A 26,258-nucleotide genomic window follows, 5' to 3' on the forward strand; every position below is an offset into this window, starting at 1 on the left:
GGTAAAAACAACAAAACATAACGCCTTCCCAAATGCGCTCTCAGTCATGTAACAGAACAAAAGTTACCAAAGTTGAAAGTTCCCAGAGGCTTTTGCTTTGCTACTATAGTATACATCATTGCTAGGAGCCTAGGACTAAACCTTCTGTGCCAGAGTAAGGTGTCCGAGTTTCTATTAGGCAACAAGTAACCTTCTAAGGGACTTAGAGGCTTCTCCTTAAGCAAAGGTTTCAGAGACGAAAACAGCTATGGCTGTCACGAGCTTGGCTCCTCCATGGGTCATCTTGAGACAAGCTTTCCGGTCAGTAGCAGCTTCTTCTCAACTTCGCACAAATCACAAAACCCTAATCACAAATCTCTCCATTCCCGCTTCATTTCCTCTCCGACATTCAGGTTCATTCCCCATTACTTATCTTGTTTTGTCTGAAATTAGTGATGATTTTGGATTCACCATCGAACTTATTTGACGGAGAACACCTTCAATTGACTCTTCTTGATTAAATTTTGCAACTTTTTAATTGGGAATTTAGAGGTTAGGGCATGAACTTGTGTGACATGTTACAATCAAGCTAACTGTGTGTGAGACTTCACCAAAGTTTTGTTTTTTTCTGATGAAATGTCCAAAAAAAAAATTGCAGCTTTGAGAAGATGTCACGTTACAGAAGCAATAAAGGGAGATGTAGATTTCCTCCTCAAAGGAGTTGGAGACCAAGCTGTTGCTAAAGAAGTTAAGCAAATTCTTGAAATGGTATTATTCTCCCATTGTTCTCTTACCTTAATTCTCTGTTTCTCTGAGGATAGGTCTTCATTCTCAGTGTATCTCAATGGTGTGATTTTTTTTTGTAGGCAAGACGTGCAGCATCAAGAAGAGAAGTTCTGCACACAGATTTTCTCACACCACCTGTTGTTAAAGAATCAGTTTCAGTATTGGGGAAATTTGTTGATGTTAAGATAGTTTCTCAAGGAGGTTACCCTGAGGTTTGTTTTCCATCTTTCAACGAAAAGCTTCCTCTGAAATATGCTGAGGTGGAATCTGTCTTTTGTCTCTTAGGCTGAACGGTGTAGGATCTCTATTGGACATCCTGATGTGTTAACCAGTGATCCAGATATAGTTGCAGCTTTAAGGTACAAGTCTTCAATTGTAATGTTCTGTTTTTGAGTTTTTTTTTCTTGTCTAAATCTGAGTGTGTCTATGTTGGTTTTTTTTCAACTGATAGTATCACAGGGGATTTTGGGTTTCAATCTTGTTCTCATGGTGACTTCCTCGGCGCGATTCTTGGCACAGGAATTTCAAGGGAGAAACTTGGGGATATCTTAATTCAGGTTCCATCATCTGATTGATTCTTTGTAACAACACTTGTCAGCTTCATTACAAAATCTTTCCTTGTTTCATCATTTCTTTGGTAATAAATGACTTTGATGATTACTGAAGGAGGAAAAGGGAGCTCAGGTCCTGATTGTTCCTGAACTAGTTGACTTTGTTGTTTCTGCTCTCGACAAGGTTTAAACTTTTCTGGCTAATCTTTATAATCCATTGACTAAATCCTTGCTCTGCAGTACTCTCTGATCATGTGATGTAAAATAAAAATTTATTCATAGGTTGGAAATGTTGGTGTAACTTGTACGAAGATACCTTTGCTTGCTCTTGAATACGAACCTCCTAGGTATGAGTGCTAATCCACTTATAAACATATTGCGGTGAAAAGGTTTTTTACGTTGGCTTGATTATTTTGTTTATTAATTAGGACTAATACCTTTAAAACTGTGGAAGCCTCGTTGAGAATTGATGCAGTAGCTAGTGCTGGTTTTAAGATTTCGAGGTCAAAGCTTGTTGACCTGATTAGGTACGTAAAAGAAAACTTTCTTTCGTCTATGTGAGATCTTTCACTGCATTCTCATTTAGCTAAACAGCATTCTTCTGCGAAATGCAGTAGTAAAGACGTTCGGGTTAATTGGGCAACCGTTACTAAGAACGGAACCTTAGTGAAGACTGGTGATGTTGTCTCCGTTAGCGGGAAAGGGAGACTTAAGGTAAAAAACTTGGAAAGTGAGTTTTTACTTAGTGATTAGTTCCAAAGTATTTAAACTCTTGTGTTAACTTGTTTTTGAATCACAGATTGGAGAGATCAATGAAACGAAGAAGGGAAAATTTGCAGTTGAAATCATCAGATATATTTAGAAAGAAAGAAGTTTAAAGGACCTTTCTCTCTTTCTCTTCTCATAATCAGTTTTTTTTTTTGTTTCTTTGTTCTCATTTCTTCGTTTGTTGACATTTTGTATAATCATAGCTAAAATAAGATGAATGAATTAAATTAATCTATGAAACCAACAAATGGATCTCAACTATATTGTAAAAGAACCGACGAAAAAATGATGAAGAGTATAATATTTTATTTATTTATGTTTATTAAATAATAATTTTTGTGTTTACATATATTGGTATACTCACTTACAAAATCATAACATGCCTATGCATGAAGATTTTGTAGAAGTGAAATTCTTACGTATGCTAATAACGGTTCCCTCAAGAAAACCAAAACTAGAAAACAACTCAAAATTACGATATAGCACTCATTTTCGTCTCTTTTTTTCTTTAATATTTAAAATCAAGCATACCCACAATACCCGTACTCACATTTAACCCCGGATGCACATTTCCTCGTGCATTTCCCACAATGGTTAGGGTTAAAGTTAACGTAAGTGCAAACTCCACCACAACAACGTTGCCCGAAACCGCATTTGTGGCCGCATCGACCACAGTTATTCATATCTCCTAGGATATTTCGACAATGCTTCTTGCAGCAATGCAATAGGCTTGTCCCGTTGTTCGCTTTTACGCCACTGCAAATATTGTAACTCGCGACGTGACATCTCATTCCTTTCTTGATCTTCTTGTACTGGGAAACTAGTAGCCTGGTTTTGGATGAAATAGTCACATTGGATAGTATCGAGGGAGCTTCGTCAAGAATGTAGTACTCCGGGTCTTCATCTTGGTCGACAACTTCTTCATCAGCTAAAACCAAGGTAGGACTAAGTGTTGCTGTTATTAGGAAATAGAGGATTAAGGAGAGAAGTGAGGTGGCTTTAATGAACGTATTAGGGAGCTTAATGGCCATTTTGTTTTATGTAAAAAAATTAGCCAAAGAGAGTTTGGCTTTGGAGCAGAGAAGAAGCAAGGAAGGGAAGAGTGGGACTTAAGAGAAGATCTGTGTTCTTGCCAATGAAGGGTATTTTAAGGCAGCAAACACATTATTGAAAATTCGAATTTAAATTTATTTAATAGAAATTGACTTTTAATAAGCAGTTGTTAAATTGAATTGATTAATTAAATCTAGGCTACCCACAAGTGATTGTTGTCTAGATTACGTCATACAACTTTGGATCTGATTGGTGAAAAAATATTAGAAAAACAATTATGGTTAATGACAGTATAAAATATAAAATTGACTATAGAGTAAAAAAAGTTTAATACTAATTTTAGATTGTGATATTTTCACAAATAACAGAAAGGATATTTCTAAAATTTTTCAAGTATATAACAGAAAGTAGTAAAAAAGAAAAAACAAGTTAACTTGGATTACAAACGTCAGAAACTAGAAAATAATCTATTGTTTCTAAAAAATTGTTTAGGCAGTGAAGTGTCTTTAGTCAAATAGTTACAACAACACGTCTACGACCAATCCAACCGGAGTTCGACTCCATTAAATTGCGTTACTCCGCCTAATAGAAATTGACTATGAATCGGGACTTGTCAATTTTGACAGAAGAAAAATTGTGTAGGCAGTATATATGAACAATATACTTGCTTGACTAAAAAAAATTAAAATTGCATGTCGGCAAATGATGTAAGGAACAATACTGTAACGAAGCAGTTTATAAATTGGCTAAATTTGGTTATTGATTTCAAATTTTTGTCCTGGTGTATCTAATTCACCTCCATGGCTCAATCGAAGACTGTATCTGGATATAACTGATTCAAGGTTAATGTATTTTTATTTTATTTTTGGTACTAAGTTTAATGTAATTAATTTCCGAAAGAAAAAAAAAACATGTCACCCCCAAAATATAGGCGGTATGAACAATATAATACATTTGCTTCTCATTGATTAGAATACAGTTCTACATTGATATATACGTTTCTATAAAATAATGCATACGATTTATGTATAACTCTCGGTTCTTTGAATACGTTTCTATAAATATCTTATTTTAATTTGATCAAAAGGTTACTTTTGTTTTGTTCTGGCCTTCTGGGCATAACTTTTGTGAATCATAGTACCTGTATTTTATTATATGTAGATGTGAAATTTGTTTGATCTTGAGTATAGTTTAATTCGTGACAACGTACGTGTACGAAAATAATTTTTAAAAGGGAGTTAAATAAGTATAAAAATTAAAAATCATGTGGGAAAAAAAAAGACCACCAATAAGAAAACAGCACAAGTGATCATCAAGTACATGAACATGAGTTGTCTCTTAAACAAGAGTTTTTTTGTTCAAACGACGCACGTGTGGTGACGGTGGAACTAGATCCTCTTTTTTTGCCACTAAAGCCGGTAAGAGTCACATACACCGGTTACGGTTACTGCGCAACGGAACCTGGCGACTGTAATGTGCTTCTCTCTCTTTACGTGTCACTATCTATCGTTCGTGACAGTCGTTTCGTAACCATCTAAGTTGAATACTTTACCCGGGACCGTGAGGTCCTTAACGTTGTGACAATTTGTCATTGACCATTGACCTTTTCCACTTATTAATGGCCGGCGGGTACAGAAAAGTAGGAGGATTCAATTATAAACCTTATGCGCACAGCTAATTATATTGAAATATATAAGAAATAATTGTGTTTTTCGTTAATTATATAATCTGATCAGTGATTCCAAACTCTATGCCGCACATGACATGCAAAGGCTTATAAAGGTATAAGCTATGAAGCCTATGGGTGTTGACAATTGTATAAAGTATATGCATTAAAACTCAGACAAGAATCTTTAAATAATGATATAAACTATGTGGGATAATACTATAATAGTAATCGAAGGAGATTGAATCTCAGGCATCTTTATAGGGGGACCATTTTAGGTGTTCTTAGAGTAAAAATATTATGAAAATAATGTAAGATCAGTAGTTAAGATCTTTTGCTAAAAAGTTAGTTATTGAGAGAACATGTTTAAGATCATAAGATTTAATAATATAATATTCTTAAACATATTACAATTATAAAAACTTATAAAATAACATTTAAATTGCAAACTTATAAAACTTTTACTAAAATTCAAAATACAATACCAAATTTTTATGAAACAATAAAAACATTAAAGATAAAAAAAAAACATATTACTTAATTAAAGCACACAAACATTTTATTTAATTAATATATAGTTTAATGTCCAAATTTATTTTATATATTCTCAATCAGATCCTCTTTTAATTTGTGAAAAATTATTTGCAAAAAATTGTATCCATTCACAGCTTGCCACGTCAGCTTAGAACTGAGCCAAGATCAGTTCTACATTAAGAACTAAAAAAAACGTGTTCTAAGCCACTATTCATTATTTTTCTATTTTTTTGGGCTAAGAACACCCCTCATGTTCTCCCTATAAAGATGGCCTCATAGATGCGGGACTCCACGTTTAATTGCTTTAAGTATTTCAAGTAGCTATAGTAACTCATAGATGCGGGACTCAACGAGATCTTCCAACCAAATTCTCGTTTCAACACTTCTCCAAGAAGTTCCTGGTAGATTAACTGCATTTACTACCCCTGCTCTAAGACGCATCCTCTCCTTTACTCGAGTCACATCTACTTACGCTACTCCCCTCTCTCCCCCTCACCCCAAACCTATTTAAACCTCCCCCCAAGTCTCCTCGTCATGTCAAACCGAATTCCCTACCACCAGAAAGGGAAAGAAAAGGTGGAAGATTTCTCCCCTCCCATCCGCAAAAGAGTCAAAGCTCCTGAGGTAGACACATCCGATCTGATTCAAGAAAACTCCCTCACCCTCATAGGACGACTCACCAACACCTCCATCCAACGAATCTGGGCCTTGTTCCCTTACCTACTCAACCGCTGGAATTTAACTGGTAGAGCAACGGGCTCTGATCTGGGACACGGATGCTTCCAGTTCAAGTTTGACTCAGAAGAGGATCTCCTTCGCGTCCTGGCAAACAGACCATATCACTTCGATCAATGGATGGTTATTGTTCAAAGATGGGAACCCATTATTTCCTCTTCCTTCCCCTCACAAATACCTTTTTGGGTAGCGGTTCAAGGTCTACCTAAACACTACTGGAAGCTGGAGATGCTCCAGTCTATAGGGGAAGTCCTTGGAGAGTTTCTCGATTGGGAAATCACATCATCTACGATCCAACTCAAAGTTCTCGTGAATGGCCTGGAACCTATAACAAAGGAAACTATAGTTGAGTTTCAGGATGGTAGAGAGGCTATAATCTGGCTTGAGTATAGAAACCTCAAAAACCATTGTTCCCACTGCTTCCGTCTTACCCACGAAAGATCACACTGTCCGGGGTTAAGGACCAGAGCTCCATCCCCCACTAATGCAACAGCCCTACTTCCACCACCCCCTGCACCAAAACCATCTTCGAGAAATTACTATACCCCCCAAGATAATTTCTTACCACCAAGAAATAGCACTTTACCAAACTCTAGAGGTACTCAACCTCACCTATCCTCATCATCAAGAAAGAGGAATTTTGAGGATATGAGTGGTAGGGTTCGCACCAGTTCAGGCTCTCGATCATCCCCCTGCCACCAAAAGAATCCGTCTTCAGAGCGACGTACAGGAAGATCCCCTGCTAGAAGGTCACCAACCCGCTCTTCAGTATCTGGGCAACGCTTTACTGGATATCAACCTCCCCCTCCACCAGCCCGAAACCTACAATGGCGAGAGAAGTCAATTTCGTCAAGAGAAGAACTAAGAGAAAACTCAGTGTCATCCTGTGCAAGGAGACCACCATTAGAACGGGAAGCTGTTAACCCGGATCCTGAAACTCCCCCTCCCCTAGGAGAACAGCAAACAATCTTACCTCCTCCTCCACCTACTGAACAAGACCCCTCCTCCTTTCTGTCGAGAAATCAAGTAATGAATGACCTCAGGGAAGTTACTATCCAGTACATGTCTTGTCCTGATCCCACGGAGAGTACAGCACGAAGAATGAGAGTCCTCCAAAGCGACTCTGAGAACCTTATGGAAACCACTGCAGACTCAATCCTAGCTGCAAATCTAGCTAGGCAAGCCCCTGGAGAAACGTATAGTCAGGTAGCAGTGGAAACTGTTCCCCAAAGTTCTAAAAGCACTGAGGTGTTACCTTCTGCGAATCAAAATCAAACAGGTGTGAGTAAGCGAGGTAGGGGACGCCCCCCCCCCCCGTTCGTAAAAAAGCTACTAAGCAAACCATAAGCCTCCCAGGTGCGAAATCCCAGAAACGTAACCTTACCAAAGGATCCCCAAGGAAAGCCAGCGATCATAAGGGCTCAGATAAAGCAGGGCCTTCAAAGCCAACGCCAAGACGCCTTTCCAAATCTCAAACCTCAGAGTCTTCCCGTAACTCCACTGATATAACCCCGGAAACAAACCAAAGCAGGAATCTGAACCCCCCAAATGCTTTACCTGATTCCTCAAGGCCCATAGAATCGCTAAGGATCAATCTAATACCTGCAGTAAGGAGGAAAAAGACGGATTTTCAGAGTCCGTCTGCCCCTCTTCCTTAAGAATTGTAAGCTGGAACTGTTGTGGATTGGGGAACCCCATAACAGTCCAGAGATTAAGGGAAATAAAGAAGTTTATTTTCCCTGATATCTTGTTCCTCATGGAGACCAAGAATAACTCTGATACCGTATTGCAACACCTTGATTGGCTTGACTACCATTCCAACCACCTGGTTCCCCCTCAATCCCCTGGCTCGGGGGGATTAGCCCTTTTCTGGAGAAAGAGTATAGAGCTGGAAATTCTTAGTTCCTGTCAAAACTATGTAGATGCAAAGATCAAAGCAAAAGGACGGTCTTTCTTTGCTACCTTTGTATATGGTGAACCTGACAGAACAAAGCGCTTGGGTGTCCTAAACTCCATCCAGGAGCTTGCAGCAGACAGATCCTCCCCTTGGCTCCTTACTGGCGACTTCAACGATATTATCCACTCTGCGGAGAAAGTGGGAGGCACACAACGACCAGAAAGTTCTTTTTCGGATCTTCGTTCTTTTATGTCCACCTGTGACCTCTTCGATCTCAAACATACAGGCAACCCTCTCTCCTGGAGAGGGAAAAGACATTCTCATGTGGTTAGGTGTAGATTGGACAGATCCATGGCGAACAGTGAATGGATAATGGAATATCCCTCAGGGCGTAGTGAATACCTGAGGTTTGAAGGATCAGACCATCGTCCCCTTGTTACTTCCCTCAACCCTAAAAAGAAAAAGAGAAGGGGTTTGTTCAGATATGATCGCTGCCTGAAGGATAACCAGGAAGTCACAAAACTCATCTGTGAAGCCTGGAATCTCAACTCATCTGCTACTGTTGACCAAATACTTGGTCACTGTCGAGAGGCTATTATCACCTGGAGCAAGGACCAGCATATAAACAGTCAGCAGGAAATCTTAGCACTCCGAGAACAACTACAGAACGCAATGAATGCAGATGATAGCACACAGGAAAACATTGATGTTATTAACAACAACCTATTATCTGCTTACCGAAAAGAAGAATCCTTTTGGAAACAAAGAAGTCGCAATCTTTGGCTTGCACTAGGAGACAAAAACACGAGCTTCTTTCATGCTGCTACAAAAGGGAGACGTGCTATCAATACTATCTCCGTTATTGAACACAAGAGGGTATACCAGTGTTTGAGGAAAATGAGATAATTTTAGCAGTTTCTGATTACTTTAATAACATCTTTACCTCCCAATCCGTAGAGCGACGAGCAATAGTAGATGCCGGACTCTCTCCTTGTATTACACAGGAGATGAATGAAAAGCTCATCAGAATGCCCTCTAACGTTGAGATAAAAAATGCTTGTTTTGCGGTGCATGCTGACAAGGCCCCGGGTCCGGACGGCTTCTCAGCAAGCTTCTTCCATTCAAATTGGGAAACTATAGGACCGCAGGTTATCTCTGAGGTCCACTCCTTCTTTGTCTCAGGCAACCTACCACAAAAGATTAACCACACCCATGTGAGACTTATTCCTAAGATCCTAATCCCTCAAAAAGTTTCAGACTACAGACCTATAGCTCTCTGCTCGGTCTACTACAAAATCATCTCGAAGATCCTATCCATGAGACTCTAGCCAATCCCGCACTCCTGTATTTCAGACACGCAATCAGCCTTTGTCCCCCAAAGAGCTATAGCTGATAATGTGCTTATAACTCATGAAACGCTTCATTACCTTAAGAAGTCAGATGCAAAGAAGAGATGCTTCATGGCAGTTAAAACTGACATGAGCAAGGCTTATGATAGACTTGAGTGGGATTTCATCCAGGCTGCCCTCGAGAGAATGGGGTTCCACCCTCGCTGGATTCACTGGATCATGCAATGTGTCAATACAGTATCTTACTCCTACCTTCTCAATGGCACAGCCTTGGGTTCCGTCACTCCAGGTAGAGGCATTCGACAGGGCGACCGTCTCTCACCGTACATCTTCATCATTTGCAGTGAAGTCCTATCTGGACTGTGTACTAAGGCACAAGATCAGGGCAGTCTCCTTGGAATCAGAGTCTCAAAAGGCAGTCCGCGGATTAACCATCTTCTTTTTGCTGATTACACCATGTTTTTTTGTCGCTCTGACCGAACTAGCTGCCGTAAACTCCTCCAAATCCTGAAACATTATGAACAAGCTTCGGGGCAACAGATTAATAAAGCCAAATCTTCAATTACTGTCTCTGCAAAGTCCCCCCAGGAAGTAAAGGACATCGCAAAAACCATCCTTGGTATTCAAAAGGAAGGAGGGCAAGGCAAATATCTGGGCTTACCTGAACTATTTGGGCGAAAGAAGAAGGATCTGTTCAGCGAGATAGTTGATAAAATCAAACAACGTGCTCTTACCTGGTCCTCGAGGTTCCTCTCGTCAGCTGGAAAGCTAACTATGCTGAAGTCACTGCTCTCTGCTATGCCCACATACACCATGGGCTGCTTTAAACTCCCAAATAACCTGTGTAAGCGAATCCAGTCAGCTCTTACGCGCTTTTGGTGGGATTCAAAGACTGAGAAGAAAATGTGCTAGGTTTCATGGCAGAAAATGACTAAATCCTTTAAGGAAGGTGGATTGGGATTTAGAGACTTACAAACTTTTAATGATGCACTGCTAGCAAAGGTTAGCTGGAGGATCCTGACTCACCCCTCCTGCCTCCTAGCCAAAGTTCTCCTTGGAAAATACTGTCGCCACACGAAATTTCTTGACTGTCCGGTCCCCAACTCTGCCTCCCATGGCTGGCGCTGCGTTTGCATAGGGCGAGACCTCCTCAAACCCCGAGTTGGTTTAATAGTAGGCTCAGGACGAACTATACCACTCTGGCGAGCTCCGTGGCTGTCAAAGGATCTCCCTAGTGCACCAATGGGTCCCCCCACACAAGAATCACACCTCTGGACAGTATAAGACCTCATTGATCCCATTTCCCTTACCTGGAACATCCCACGCATTCGAGAAGTTGTTCCTGAATATGAGCTTGATATCCTGAAGATAAAACCCAGCAAACACGATGCGGCGGATAGATGGGCATGGTTACCTAATCAGAATGGTGTCTACTCCACCAAGTCAGGTTATTTTGAAGCTCTCCTCCCTGACCCACCCCCTCGCATCAAACAACCAAAACCAAGCAGCACAAGTTAGTCAATTCGATTGGAAAGCGCATGTCTGGGCCATCAAAACTTCCCCTAAAACAAAGCTTCTACTCTGGAAACTAGCTCAGAACGCTTTACCTGTGGGAGAAAACCTAACCCGTAGAAGAATTATAGACTCAGTACTCTGTCCCCATTGTCAAGCAGCGGAGACAGAACTCCATCTCTTCTTTCACTGCCCTTTTGCAACTAGAATCTGGTCCCAAGCCCCTTTCAAAGAATCTTTCGACCCAACCAAAGTCCCCTCGATCCAATCAGGGCTAAAGACGTTGACAAAGCTTACCTGTTTGCCCCCATCTGGAATCAGTGATGGACCCCTCTACCCGTGGATTTTGTGGTTCATTTGGACCTCTCGAAACAACCTAGTGTTTAGTAAGAAACAAATCCCGCCGGAAGAAGCCCTTCTCCTCGCCATACTTCGAGCTAAGGAATGGCAACAATCCCAACCCCATAGACCCTCAAGCCCCCAGGCACCCAACCCCCAAAATCTCCATCCTACAGAGATCCCAGAAATATATCTCGTAACGTGTCACACGGATGCGTCCTGGAACACGGAAGCTAAAGCTGGTCTTGGATGGATCTTCCACAATCAAAACCACCAGATCATCGGACAAGGATCAGATCTTGTCTTGCATGTTTGATCACCGCTGATGGCCGAAGCGATGGCAACTCTCACCGCCATGGAAGTTGCAATCGAATCGGGTTTCACGCACCTCTCTTTCGCCTCCGACTCGCAGCTGCTGGTCAAGGCTCTTAATTCGAAGCTCCAATTGAAGGATCTTCATGGGATTCAATACGATATCCTCTCTCTATCGACTGTCTTTGCCTCTTGCTCTTTTTCTTTTGTTCCCCGGAATCTAAACCGGCAAACAGATGAATTAACCAAGTGGGCTTTATCTGGTTCTTTGTAGTTGGGCTTCAAACCGTTTTAATTAATATTATAAGCCTTTGATCAAAAAAAAAAAAAGATGCGGGACTCCACGTTTAATTGCTATAAGTATTTCAAGTAGCTATAGTAAGAAATTGGGCGTAGTTTAGCCTGTCAGACGAAGAATTTGGAAATCATATATCAACTGTATTTAGCATTTGCGTTTATGTTTACGTATATACAATATATAGGTATTAACTTCTGTGCTTAAGCCATCTCCTAAAAAAATAGGGCCCTTACAGGCTTAAACTATATATAAGACTAGATATTCTATTCTTATACGCTGAAAAATTATTCAACACAAGTTCTTTTATAATAACTAATTGATTCATATATTATAAAACCAACATCCTTATCACTAAGAATCGTTCAAACACCAATAAATTTTACAACAAAATTTGTAGTTGTAACGTTGATTTTCTTTGGCTTTCTATTTACTAGTTCAACCATACTTTTCTACACTATCTGTTTTTAGTTCATATGTATTTGTGTTTCAATTTAACTTATTAATTAAGCTCACACACAAAAATAGACTAAATTATTAACGCACAAAATCATTATAAATACTACACTTTGATGTCATTAGATTCATGCATATTACTCTCCAAAAGTTTCATATTACTCCAAAAATATCCTAGATAAAAAAGAAAATGAATCGTCTGATGATTTGTATGTTTGTTATTGCAATGTGTTTTGGGTTAAATGTAACATTTGAAATGTCTCCATGTGAGCCAAACCAAATTGCAATTGAGAACAATCTTGGTCCCGGTTTGGTTCTCCAGTACCATTGTCATTCCAGATATGAAAATCGAGATATCGCAAATTTACAATTCAAAAAGATTAACTATATTTTTATCGGAAAGACAAGATGGACTTGTGGTTTGAAATATGGATTGTACATGCGATATAGTCAAGAATTTATAGCATACAGAATGGCCGACGTTGGTCAATGTGCTCAACAGCGTCTTTGGGTTGCCAATTCTGATGGCATTTACCTTATAAAAAATGGAAATCGGCCGGGAACGTTCAAATATGCATGAAAGAAAAGAACTAAATAATGTTTATGGTGCATGACAATGATACTTTTTTTTAATCTTTATCATAATCTACTAGATTTATAACTCGTGTTGCACAGGAGTATAGTTTTTTATTATTAATGTGAACCATTGAATATAATTATGATTATTTAATAGTAAAAGTATAAATCTATATAGATGTTAAATTTATTTTATTAAACAATATATAATTTTCTATCTCTTTTAATATTTTTCACAATTAATTCTTTCTTTATTTTCTGGTATACACTAGTCATCTCTTGCATCTACTCTCTTTTCATATTATATTATCTCTTAAAATATATTGATTATGAAGATATATCATAACTATTGTTTTTATCTTTTTCATCTTCCTCTACTCTTTTTTTTTTATCGGTTGAGTTATATTACTTCCTAACGTAGATGTAAAAAAATCTAAGAGAATATATCTATTTTTTGTCGCAAACTTTCTTTGACAGTTTTGTGCTACACTTAAATTTTGCTTCTTAATAATGAATCTCATAATTAGACTTGTTTCTATCCATAAGCATCACATTATAACATCAAATATTACATTTTATCTTAACTATTTGACAAAAGAAAAATTATATTCACATATATAATTTTTTCTACTTTAAAATATGTATAGTCTACTATGTTTCTATATAGTTTTTTTTTTCTCCTAAATGTACAAACTCATAAAATTGCTCTATCTTTTAAATATGTGTAATTATCCAAAATAGGATTCTTTTCAAATTTTAATTAAAATTCTACAAACTCATTTTAATTTAATTTTAATTAAACTCTACAAATAGATTTTTCAAATTTCTTCTTAGTATTTTTCACTTTTTGTGTGTGATGTTCAGAATAATGTTTTTTTTAATATGTTTACTTTCAAGTAACCTTATACATTTCTCTTAAATATATACATTATTTTAATTTTTGATCACTTGAATAATATTTTCTCCTTTTTTGGATATACCTTTGTTTAACAAATTTCACCATTTTTCAATTTTAAAACGATAAATAACATAAATCACTCAATTTATATTTATATTTGTTGTATATGCATTAAAACTCAGAAAAAAATTTTTACCGGAAAAAAAAAAAACTCAGACAAGAATCTTTAAATAATGATATAAACTATGTGGGATAATACTATAATAGTAATCGAAGGAGATTGAATCTCATAGATGATATAAACTATGTGGGACTCCACGTTTGATTGCTATAAGTATTTCAAGTAGCTATAGTAAGAAATTGGGCGTGGTTGTCTGTTTTCAGCATTTGCGTTTATGTTTACGTATATACAACTTCTTTGCTTAAGCCATCTCGTAAAAAGATAGTGCCCTTAGACCTTCTCTATCGCAGGGTTCATAGGGGAATCCTTAGTGTTGTGTTGAAAAAAAAAAAAATCAAAACAAAACAAAAAATGTAAGATCTCCCCTTATATAGTACGTTACGTGTCAGTTCTCTGTTGGGCGAACAAAAAATACAAAAGGAAAAAAAAAAATTGGACAGATAATTTTTACTATTTTTCCTCTCTTTCTCTCGCGATTGAATCTCCGAAACGAGAAAAAAATTTGGAATCAGAAGCTTCAAGGTTTGGAATCGAAGGACCTGTAATGGTTTGGATTCAGTTGGGAATGGAGAGAAGTGTAACACCCGTACCGTCGCAAAAGACGGAACAACATGTAATCCATCCGGTCTGGCCAAAAACGTTTCTTTCTTTAAAATTCACCAACGAACAAACTTCAAACTACAACTCTTGAACTTACTAACTTGAGAAAAGGGAAAGAAGGGGGTGAGTAAACAAGTTTACTCAGTGAGGAGATCAGACTCTGCCCACTAGACATACAATAATCATGTTCCAAATATAATCAACAACTATTACTTAGCATAGATCCATAATGTTTATCAAGCAAACAAACAACAAACAACTTATTTCTCCTCAGTAACTTTCATCTTATTTTATGCACTTCTGTGGCAACTACCACATGCAAACATTTATGTTTCTTACATTACTTAAGAAGTTTTACTTTAAGTTTGGCCATTATCACTTTTTCTGGCTCCCAAACCCTCTTTCTTAGAATGACCATGTGACAACCCGTCCCGCGGACCCCACTAGCCCACCGCTAGCTGCCCCAACGGACCGTCTGTGGACCCTGCTAGCCCACCGCTAGCCGTCCAACAGACTCCAAGCTGGCCCTGCAGGGCATCGATCCTAACCCCTCACTGGGCAAATGGAACTATTCATCCAAATCCACAGTAGGTTATTGGTGCACCAGGCGTTCCTCGAACCCTGGTCCCCACCCTTTAACAACCTTCCCACAGGACAAGTTGCCACCAAGCTCTCAGATCAATTGGTGACAGCTTGTCCTGTGGGAAGGTTGTTAAAGGGTGGGGACCAGGGTTCGAGGAACGCCTGGTACACCAATAACCTACTGTGAATTTGGATGATTAGTTCCATTTGCCCAGTGAGGGGTTAGGATCGATGCCCTGCAGGGCCAGCTTGGGGTCCGTTTGGGTAGCTAGCAGTGAGGCTAGCGGGCTAGCAGTGAGGCTAGCGGGGTCCACGGGACGGGTTGTTACAGACCACGGCCAATAGCTCGATTCTTCCCCTGCTCGTCAGCGGTTTATGACCTGCAATGAACCCGTCAGTCCATTACAGTCCAACATACTCAAATATCCTTTCCTTTCTTATTCTCATTATACGTTCATAATATTTTGAAATATAATGTATATAATAATTCGTAACATCAAATCATATTACTTATTTGCTTCACATATATCATGTTATTAACAACCTAATTTACCATGCACACAAATCCACGCAAACACATTCAATTAACGAACAATTCTTGAGTCTATACTTAACAACTATCAAAGAGTATATAAGGAAAGAAGTTACTGCATATCCGCAAAAACCACCCTCACCTTAGCCATTGTATTTAATCCTTGGTTTAGAAATAGCAACAACAGGAATCCGCTTCAACAACAGTCTTGGCCTGCAACGGATTATAATAACCGATCAAAGACCATATCCATAATAATGATCCATTAGTTCATCCCCAAAGCAAAGTCTCATCACTTATGCTTATATGGTATTTCCTTCATTTAAATTAATTACATCAAAATCTAATAATTTAATATACCAAAATTTAATCCTCACGATCACAACATTTGGTTTTAAGAACAATCTCAGTTCTCGGTCATACTATTAATTATAACAGATTAAATCCTTCCGGTTAAGAGATTAAACCAACCAAATATAATAAACACCACGTTACCCACTTAAGGTCCCAAACCAACTCACGCCTCATGCACGTACGTTCGATAATCAAGTTTCGGTTTAGTTGGTTTATCCTTCCGGTTCAATAATGAACAAAACACAACAACAGTACGAGACAAGGTGCAGCCGATTATCTTTCTCGACAATTACTCTTGGCAAATCTGATCCGCGGCTTGACTTCGACACGGCCATTAAAGCTTACAGCGGTTAGGTCCTCATGGCTCAACCATAAATCAACAACAACAACAATTCAAGAATTAGATCTACAACAACTTCAGAAACTTCCGGTCCAAGTTATAAAACAAATCTAGGGTTTCCTTACCCATAACGTCTTCAACGATTGTTACGGCTGCTCCGGTGACAGCGGCGGACATCTCCGGTGACAGCGGCGGACATCTCCGGTGACACACGGTGACTAACTGACCAATGATGGTGTTCGACGGTGAGTAGCGAGAACAACGGTCCGTACGGTAAGCTTCTCCTCCACGAGACTCATCACCACAACAACGTATCTTCATCGTTTCCTTCTTACCGACAACAACACCAACAACAAGAACACAACTTAAGCTTTCCAAGACTCAACAATCAAGTTTCTGGTGTGTTTTAGGGTTCATCGACTCTCCTCTCTGGCTAAACAAGGACGGCAATATTAGTGTACACACGTTAACACAGTTAAACACAATAACCCTTGTCATTTTGTCACTTTGCTCTTTTTGGATCTTAATGGGCTGCAACTTAGAAACAAAACTGGCCCAATTCAAGAAATCGGGGTGTTACAATTCTCTCCCGCTTAAAATAAATTCGTCCTCGAATTTACTAGTTTCTCCCCCACTTAGTTTTCTTCCCAACTCAAGAGTATCTTTCTCTTTGATTTTTAACGTTTTAGATTATCCATTCCAACTTGGAGTGTCCTTCTCCTATATGCTTGTTTTGACTTCTATCCAAACTTTTCCGATCAACAATGAACCGCAAGTTTTCACTTGGTTATACTGTAATCACTTTTGTTTCCATTTACTAGGAATAATCGCTTCGTGCTTCTCATTTTCAGCTTTTTAACCAACACAAAACTAATTCTTTTATTACTATGATTAGTTCCGACGTTTAGCAATATTACAACATGGAACGTCAAGTGTCATAATTCCTTTAACTTTCCGTTGCTTAGACATAATACACATCCTTCAAATAAGGTCTAAAACTTGAATAGAATACTCCAATTTCCAACAAAAGGTCTTTCCATTACCTTGATTTGTGAAAATAACTAGTTCACCAACATACGACCTACGACCTGGTCTAACAATGTTCTGAAGTGTACACATCCACCATGACCATTACGGTTTTGTGCAACACAGAGCTAAATGATTAACCAAGCTTCTTTTGCGCTCACCCTGTAAAGTTGACATCCCTTTGAAAGTTTCCCAATGTTAAATTTAACATAGTGTTTTCCTAACACTCTCTTAGGCCATGTTTATCGGCAAAACAATGAGGTGATCTTGGGCTTTATTAAAATAAGAAATAATGAATAGTGTTTTTTAGATCAGGCCAAATGATCTTAATTAAGATCTGTTCTTCAAGTGTTCTTCTGCTGACGTGTCACCTTGTAAACAAAAGAAACGTTTTATTTTTTTCATTTCATTCGAAGTTTCTTTTTTATTTAAGCAAGTAAAAGAATCCGATCCGACGGACACTAGTGATTCTTCACCGATCGATTTGATTTTGTCGTGAGGAGAACAAGCTTTGCTGATCGCAGATCACGACGATTCATTTCGGTGAGCAACTCAACCTTTTGATTCAATCCAAACCCAGAATCCTAGGGTTTCAAAAGTTTCATACTTTTGTTTGAAACCTTAGGCTCTGGTTCAGTTCAGGATCATCTATGGTGGGTAAATTGTGTTGATACGATTCAAGGTTTTGGATTTGGAGGAGAATGAGAGCTGTGAATTTCATGTATAGCTCGAGCAATACCAGATTTCGTGGGGTTTTCAATGGGCTTTGCGCTGTAATTATCTTCATCTTCTTCTTTGATCAGAGCAATATAATCAGGAACCCTTTATTAAAGAATCTGTCTTTCGTTGATGCTAGTGGTAGAGGAACTGTTTCCCAAGGTCAGTTTAGTAATGGGTTTAGCAAGTTTACTGTAACTCGTCGACATATGAGTGAAGTTGTTGACACTCATGGTTCTTCTGGTTATAATAACACCTTGAGTGGTGGTGGTTGTGGTGGTGATAGTACTACTGTATCGTGCTCTGGGTTACATGAACACAGAGGTTATGCTGATGAATGTGAGTTCTTGAAATCAAACCCGATTTGTTCTCCTGATGGGTTCTTTGATTACCTCAAATTCTTTTATTGCTCCTGCGGAGAGTTTAGGATATTCGGTTATATGGTGTTAGGTGTTTGGCTTGTTGCTCTCTTTTATCTGTTGGGTAACACTGCTGCAGATTACTTCTGCTGTTCATTGGAGAAGCTTTCTCAGCTTTTGAAGTTGCCTCCAACTGTTGCTGGTGTTACTCTACTTCCGCTTGGTAACGGAGCCCCTGATGTGTTTGCGAGTATAGCTGCTTTTGTTGGTTCAGATAAAGGGGAAGTGGGTCTTAACAGCGTCTTGGGTGGTGCGGTGTCGCAAAATAGAGCTGGTAATTCAGATAGGAATCATGGACCTCATAGTTTCGTAAACCAGAATCATCATAATCCATGGAACATGGAAGGACGGGCAATGACAGCTTTAAATTCATTTGGTCAGAATGCAAGATCAAGAACAATAACAACATCTACCCCAGGCTGGTCTCGAAGAGTTCAACATCAGCAAGCAGTTATAGAGCCTGCAATGATCAATGAGAAAAGAAAAACTCTGTCAGAGCTGTTTTTATCTCTGATTCTCTTCCGGTTTGGGAGTATGGTTTTATCTCTAATTCTCTTAAATGTTGTGGAGGAAGTAAGAGAATCTGCTTCTGCTGTGTCGCATTGTGTAACTTTATTTTATTTATTATGTGATTATGAAACATTGAAACTTGATTGATATTTGCTTAACACTGAACTATGTGGTTCACTTTATTATATACAATGTGTATTGAACATAATGATACTTCGATACATCTTTCACCTTCATAACGAGTTCTAAAAAGCCAACATAAAAATTGTAATATGTTTAAGAATATTAATAAACATTATATTATTAAATAGTATTAAACATTCTTAAATTATTTATTAAACATTAATCTATGTATTTATTAATCCATATATTTTTATGAATTTTAGTAAAAGTTTTATAAGTTTGCAATTAAAATGTTATTATATAAATTTTTATAATTATAATATGTTTAAAAATATTAATAAACATTATATTATTAAATAGTATTAAACATTCTTAAATTATTTATTAAACATTAATCTATGTATTTATTAAACATTTTAAAATTTCTATAAGAATATTATATTATTAAATCTTAAGATCTTATACATGTTCTCCCAATAACTTACTTCTTAACAAAAGTTCTTAAGAACTGATCTTACATTATTTTTACAATATTTCTCCCCTAAGAACACCCTTACCTGATCCCCCTATAAACATGCCCTTACGGTTTTTGTTCCTTTTGGGTTTCACACTTCCATGCATTTTTTTTTCCCTATCAAAGTAGTACTTTCCATATAATCCTCATTCACCATATATTGACCATTCTGCATTACTCAAACACCAAATCAAAATAATGTTGCCTCTTCATAATTCTTAGTGATCTCCATTTCGCTATCCTTAGTGGATTCCTATACCACCTATCAAACTTCATATGTTGTAGACTTAGCGTTTTCCTCTTCTTCAAATCATTTTTTTTTCTGTTTATAATAACAACTATTTTCTAAATCTCTCTCCAAAGCCCCAATATTATAATCAACAACTTTTTTTTTTCAACATTTTTTGTCTTGACTCATCCTGCTCTACAACTACACAAGTTGCCTCCTTACTGCTAGTCGTCTGCAGCAATCCACCAACAATCTCCATACCCTGTCCCATTCGGGTTAAGACAACGTCAAATTATACACAACCTATCTCCATTGTCACAACACATTCTTCTTTTTTTTTTTTTTCTATCTTTAACGCTTACATACAATACTCTGTAGAAGTCCATAATCCACATAAATGTGTGGTCTTCTCCCACACTGCTCTTTTTCACTTCCTCCGCTGCAAATCATGTTTGTACTCTCCAAGCACTAGGATAACTTTGACTAGTGATCTTTATACAATACTTCATCTTTAAACTTTGTGGTCCACCTCAAAAAATGTCTTTCCACTATATTAACACCAATATTTTGTCAAATGTCCATTTGACTTTTATAAGCTAGTATCCCACATCTTCGTCCACTCGAACAACACATCCTTCCATGTGAGTTGAGTAATTGGTTTAGCCATACTAGCATATCATCTACCAAACTTCCGTTTATGATCTACTACTCAAAGAAAACTACTGAAAACTACTGACCTTAATAGCATTTGTGGTCCTCAACGTTAACTTCTCCAAGTCAACTTACATTTCAACTTTTAGAAACAATCCCACACTCTTTCGTCCATTCAGGTTCCAACGAGTTGAGTAGTTTGTTTAACCTTACTGTATGTCGCACAAGTATACATTCTTGCCAACACCATATCAACTTATATGGTGTTATCATCCATATGAGATTCCTTCCCATTTTTCCTTTCATCTACGGTTTATAGGGCTCATTTCCATGTTATTTATCACTTTAATGTCACCACACATATCTTAGGGTGTTCTGTCCCTCTTAAGGAAACCCTAGATTTTTTTTGGGGACGGAACATCAACCAAAAACTATGTCTCACAAGTACATGAATGAGGGTGTCGTTTGTAACACCCCGATTTCTTGATGTTTATGATTCCCTCATTCATGTAGGTTGGACATAGTTTTTGGTTGATGTTTATGATTCCCTCATTCATGTACTTGTGAGACTAAAGAAGAAGTATTGCAGTTATAGCATTTGCCAATTTTGTGGTAAAGCTGAAGAAAGTATCCATCTCTTTTAGTGTTTTTTTGATTGAGTATTACTATTCTCTCTGTTCGTTGATACTTTAGTGTCTCTCTTACGGCTGGAATTGATATGAAGAACTATTACTATGTGTGTATATCCGAAGAATGATGTGCTAAATTTTAATGATGCCTTGTTGCAATGTTTGATTGGTTTAGTGAGCAGTGTAGAGTGAGTAAAGAGATGGCTGGGCACAATATCGCACATGCAACTTTGAAAGGTCCAAGTGTTGTGAAGTAGTTAGTAATCGGTCTCGCACTATGGCTTGCGGCTGGTGGGCTATGGAAAATGCATCACTGGAGCGAGCAGAGGAAAACAAGAGCCTTCTATGATTTGCTTGAGAAAGGAGAGATTGGTGTTGTTGTTGCAGAGGAGTAAGTTGGTAATAGAGGGAGATTTGAAAATGACGATTACCTCAAATTCTAGTGTTTGCTATTAAAAAGGCTGCAATGTAACATACATACCATGATTTGATAACATTATTTGTCAACGCCTATTTATTTACCAAAACAAGATCCCAAATATTTTTGATTTTGCCACTATCTAAAAAAAATTAAACTCTTGCAAGATGATTTGGTTGAGAATATTTGGGCAAAATTTGGAGCAAATCAGTATTAAAATTAATCTTTCTCTCTATTTATGAATTGCACTTCTATTGTAATATGTATTAATGTTTTTATTATGTTTTGTATGTTTGAAAATTAATTAAATGCAATATTTTCTATTTTTATAAAATCTAAAATGTTTACACATTTATACCACTTCTATTCTATTTAAAATTTTTAAATTTCAAAAAACAATATTTTCAAATGTAAGAGACCCAAAATTAGAACCTACCATTGGAGGAGAAAATTTTAACTAAGAGATCATGAGTTCTTATATTCAAAACAAAACATAATTAATTCATAAAATAACCAAACAGTGTTTAACAACCCCAAATTAAAAGACCACCGATAATCTTGCTCTTACAGGCTTAAACTATATATAAGACTAGATATCTAATTAATTCCTATATTATAGAACCAACATCCTTATCACTAAAAATCGTTCAAACTCCAATAAAATTTACAACCAAATTTGTAGTTTAACGTTGATTTTATTTGTTTTTCTATTTACTAGTTCAACCATACTTTTCTACACTATCTATATTTAGTTCATATGTATTTGTGTTTCAATTTAACTTATTAATTAGCCCACACACAAAAATAGACTAAATTATTAACCGCACAAAATCATTATAAATACTACACTTTGATGTCATTAGATTCATGCATCTTATTCTCCAAAAAGTTTCATATTACTCCAAAATATCCTAGATAAAAAAGAAAATGAATCGTCTGATGATTTTTATGTTTGTTATTGCAATGTGTTTTGGGTTAAATGTAGCATGTCAGCCAAACCAAATTGCAATTGAGAACAGTCTTGGTCCCGGTTTGGTTCTCCAGTTCCATTGTCGTTCCAGATATGGCTCTCAAGTTGTCAGAAATTTAGAATTCAAAAAGATTAACACAATTTTGCTCGAGTACACGTTAAACAGAAGGCCACAATGGACTTGTCGTTTGAAATATGGATTGTACATGCGATATAGTCAAGAATTTATAGCATACGGAATGGCCGACGTTGGTCCATGTGCTCAACAGCGTCATTGGATTGCCAAACCTGATGGCATTTACCTTATAAAAAATGGAAATCGGCCGGGAAAGTTCAAATATGCATGGAAGAAAAGAACTAAATAATGTTTATGGTGCATGACAATGGTATTTTTTTTTTAATCTTAACTATAATCTACTAGATTTATAACTTGCGCGTTGCGCAGGACTATAGTTTTTTTATTATTAATGTGAACCATTGAATATAATTTTAATTATTTAATAGTAAAAGTATAAATCTATATAGATGTTAAATTTATTTTATTAAGCAACATATAACTTATCTATCTCTTTTAACATTTTTCACAATTAATTCTTTTTTATTTTCTGGTATACACTCGTCATCTCTTATATCTACTCTCTTTTCATATTATACTAGGTAATATCCCGCGCATATGCGCGGGTTGTTGTATTAGTTATGTTAATTTATTTTCGTTTATGTAAAAATTATAAATTATGAGAACTTTCTGAGAAGAAAATAAAGTTTTTAAAATGATATTTCTGAAAGTGATATTGAAAAAGATGTATTTTTGAAATTCTCCTTAAAATTACATGTAGAAAAAGCAAAATTTCTTAAATGTAATTAATACACTTTATTTATTCAAATTATAAAATATACCAGTTATGTAAAAAATATTCCTTGTAGTAAAATTTTGGAAATGAAATATCAAAGTGTTTTTTATATAGAAATCATTAAATTACAAAATTTTGAATTAAAAAAACATTATAATGATCATTATATAATTATATTTTGGATCACAAGAACTAAATATAATGATGAGTATACAAATTCTCAAGAAAAAGTCGGAGGTAAGAGAGAGTTAAAAATTTTGATTTAATAATTCTATTATAATAATTAATTTTATTAAAAACATTGCATACTTTTAAAAGTAAAATATAGATACATGTATGAAGATGATTTCTTTAGTTTGATTCCCTCATTGGGCTTTGATTGGAAGTAGTGTTGTTGAATCTGCATCGATAATTGTTTTTTACAGCCACCAAATTTTTATTATACATATGTAAGTGAAATTTGAAAATAATATGGAGAGAGAAAAGGAAGAAATAAATACATTAAAAAAAATTAACAAAATATAAGATAAATCCAGCAAAATATATAATCACACTATTACTATGAGTTTTGAATTCATGCAAGAACATAAACAAAACAAAGAAAATACTTAGAATTTGTGAAATGGTGTATGATTATGTGAGAATGGTTATTTATAGGATTTTAAGGATGGAAGTTACATTTCTAAAATAATTTAATTAGAGGAGTTACAAACTTACAATTATAATTTATAGTGTGTTTGAGTGAAAATGAATGGAAAAAGTCAATTCATAATATATGTAATTTCAGTTATAATTTAGTAGTAAAGTGTGGATTTAAAGTATATATTAATGCATTATTACATTTTTATTTAATTAAAAATAGAAATTAGATGCCAAATGGACCAGTAAGGAGAGAGTGAAACCTTATAAAATCATATGAAATGCAATAAAATCTCAAAGATTAATTTAATCTTAAAAATTGAAAACAATGTTAAATATATATAATATTTTATAAATTAAAATATAGAATCAAACTCTTACAACACGTATGAGATATAACAACATTTGATATTGGTGTAAGAGGGAGGAGAGAATGATTACTTATAAGATGATAATCCAAATTAGATAATAGAGATGAATTTTAAATGTAAAATATATATCATGTAGTCTTTAAAATTAAAATTTAGCATTAAAATTTTACACTGATATTTCATTTGGTTTTTTGTAACCCATACAACAAAAATAAGAAATCAAAAAAAAAGAAAAAAAAATGATTTGAGGTATTGTGGAAGAGAATGAGAGAAGTGGGAGAAAATGAGAGAATGAGAGAATGTGAAAATGAGAAAGTAAAAGAATGCCAATATAGAGAATGTTTATTTATATGATAAGAATTGATGGAAGTTACATATAAAATTATGAGAGTTACAATTATAATTTATTGTGTTTGAATAAAATTGAGTGGTGGAATATGAATAATGCAAAATTTATTTTATTTTCAGTTATAATTTTATTTTAATGTGTGAGTTAAATGTATTGTGTTAAATGAGTCTTAAATATTGTTTAAAGCAATTAAACAATTAGAAATCAAATAAAAAATTAGAAAACATTAAATAAAAAGCAACCAATAAAGAAAGAAATGAATAGAAAAAGTCAATTCATAATTTATGTAATTTCAGTTATAACTTAGTAGTAAATTGTTGTAACATCCGCGAAGCAATTTTTTGTGGTTTTGGTGTGAGTGTCGATCGACACCCTTGGTGCATCGATCGACACCATGATTTTTCGGTTTGGTCGGTTTGTTTTAATTGCGGTTTGGTTCGGTTTGGTTCAATTAGAATCCCTAAATCGTATTTGTAAGTGACTAAACGTCGAATTAAGGGTTTTTTGGAGGTTTCATTTATCGCCGTTGAGTGAGAAAAAGGGAGAAAAATAGAGAAAACGTTTCTGTGATTTTCTGGGCTTGTTCTTGGCTTGTTCTTGGTGTTTTGGGAGAGATCTGAGGCTGTAGAAGTGATAGCTGTTGCTGGGAACGAAGGAGAAGCTCCTGGAAGTGTTGATTCCATCGTTTCTCAATCCAATCTTCCTGTTTTTGAGGTGAGTGCTTGACCATGGTTGATCTAAGCATGAAATCTCTCTTGTTGGGTGTTTTTCTTGGTTGTTTGTGTTGTTTTGTTGCTTGGGTTCGTTGTTTTCGTGCTTCCCAGTGATTTCCGAGGTAATTGGGTGAGTTTGAGACGGATTCGAGATGGATTAAAACGGAAGTTCGACGTTCGTGTTCGCGCAGATCGTGTCTGCAGAAGAGGCATCGATCGACACCTTAGTAAGTAGCATCGATAGACACCTCTTTGGTGGAGCATCGATCGACACCCTTCAGCATCAGTCGGCACCTTTTTTTTGGCATCGATCAGCGCCTCTCTTGTAGCATCGGTCGACACCAGTCTCATCCGAGACTCGTTTTCCTGGTTTGATGTATTGCTTGTGTTTTGTTTGCTTGCTTAAACATGAGGGTCTCATAAGCTTGTGTGTATAACCTAGTAGATGGGAGGACGGCCTCACTAAGTATTTGTGATAATACTTACGCATCTCAATTGTTGTTTGTGGTGTGCAGGTAAAGAAAAAGTGTGATCGTGGAATCAAAGGCGATGAGGAGGAGGATGTTATAGAGGCTTGATTGATTGTGGTCTAGCTATTGTTAGGTTGCTAGTATTGAGTTGATAGAGCATTGTAGGATGTTGGAGCCTTGCTATTTCTTTATTGGTTATTGGATTATTGTTGATGTTATTCTTATTGGATTAATGGAAATGGTTTTATTTGTTTATCCGCGGTTATTGATTGTTGTTAGGATGTTAGTGGATATGAGACCACTAGTAAATTATAGTATTAAAAGAAACGGGAAGGGATGTTTCAATTGTGGATTTAAAGTATAT

General features: G+C 36.4%; 2 protein-coding genes and 2 pseudogenes across 2 annotated transcripts; 3 read left to right on the forward strand and 1 right to left on the reverse strand.

The window, feature by feature from the left end:
- Positions 1-5: 5 nt before the first annotated feature.
- LOC104758651 (uncharacterized) lies at positions 6-2,332 on the forward strand. The gene is made up of 10 exons (XM_010481555.3): positions 6-392; positions 638-747; positions 846-977; positions 1,051-1,124; positions 1,217-1,322; positions 1,432-1,500; positions 1,599-1,663; positions 1,745-1,843; positions 1,931-2,030; positions 2,116-2,332. Exons 1-10 carry the CDS (start codon positions 248-250, stop codon positions 2,176-2,178), a joined length of 963 nt encoding a protein of 320 aa, XP_010479857.1. The 5' UTR covers positions 6-247; the 3' UTR covers positions 2,179-2,332.
- A 38-nt stretch (positions 2,333-2,370) lies between these two features.
- Positions 2,371-3,204, reverse strand: LOC104758650 (protein GRIM REAPER). The gene has a single exon (XM_010481554.3). The coding sequence runs from the start codon at positions 3,113-3,115 to the stop codon at positions 2,606-2,608; it is 510 nt and encodes a 169-aa protein (XP_010479856.1). The 5' UTR covers positions 3,116-3,204; the 3' UTR covers positions 2,371-2,605.
- A 2,667-nt stretch (positions 3,205-5,871) lies between these two features.
- LOC147924870 (uncharacterized) lies at positions 5,872-11,755 on the forward strand (annotated as a pseudogene).
- Positions 11,756-21,126: 9,371 nt separating this feature from the next.
- LOC109130009 (putative cytochrome c oxidase subunit 5C-3 pseudogene) lies at positions 21,127-21,663 on the forward strand (annotated as a pseudogene).
- Positions 21,664-26,258: the final 4,595 nt, after the last annotated feature.

The sequence above is a fragment of the Camelina sativa genome, chromosome 17, assembly GCF_030686135.1.
Source record: "Camelina sativa cultivar CO46 ecotype springtype chromosome 17, ASM3068613v1".
NCBI classification, from domain to species: Eukaryota; Viridiplantae; Streptophyta; class Magnoliopsida; order Brassicales; family Brassicaceae; genus Camelina; species Camelina sativa.

Excerpts from the sequence above, each read along its gene's own strand:
- LOC104758651 (XM_010481555.3), top strand. The coding sequence starts at position 248 with ATGGCTGTCACGAGCTTGGCTCCTCCATGGGTCATCTTGAGACAAGCT. Across the intron at positions 1,664-1,744 it reads CTTGAATACGAACCTCCTAG|GACTAATACCTTTAAAACTG; the intron begins GTATGAGTGCTA and ends TTTATTAATTAG. Across the intron at positions 1,844-1,930 it reads AAGCTTGTTGACCTGATTAG|TAGTAAAGACGTTCGGGTTA; the intron begins GTACGTAAAAGA and ends TGCGAAATGCAG.
- LOC104758650 (XM_010481554.3), bottom strand. The coding sequence starts at position 3,115 with ATGGCCATTAAGCTCCCTAATACGTTCATTAAAGCCACCTCACTTCTC.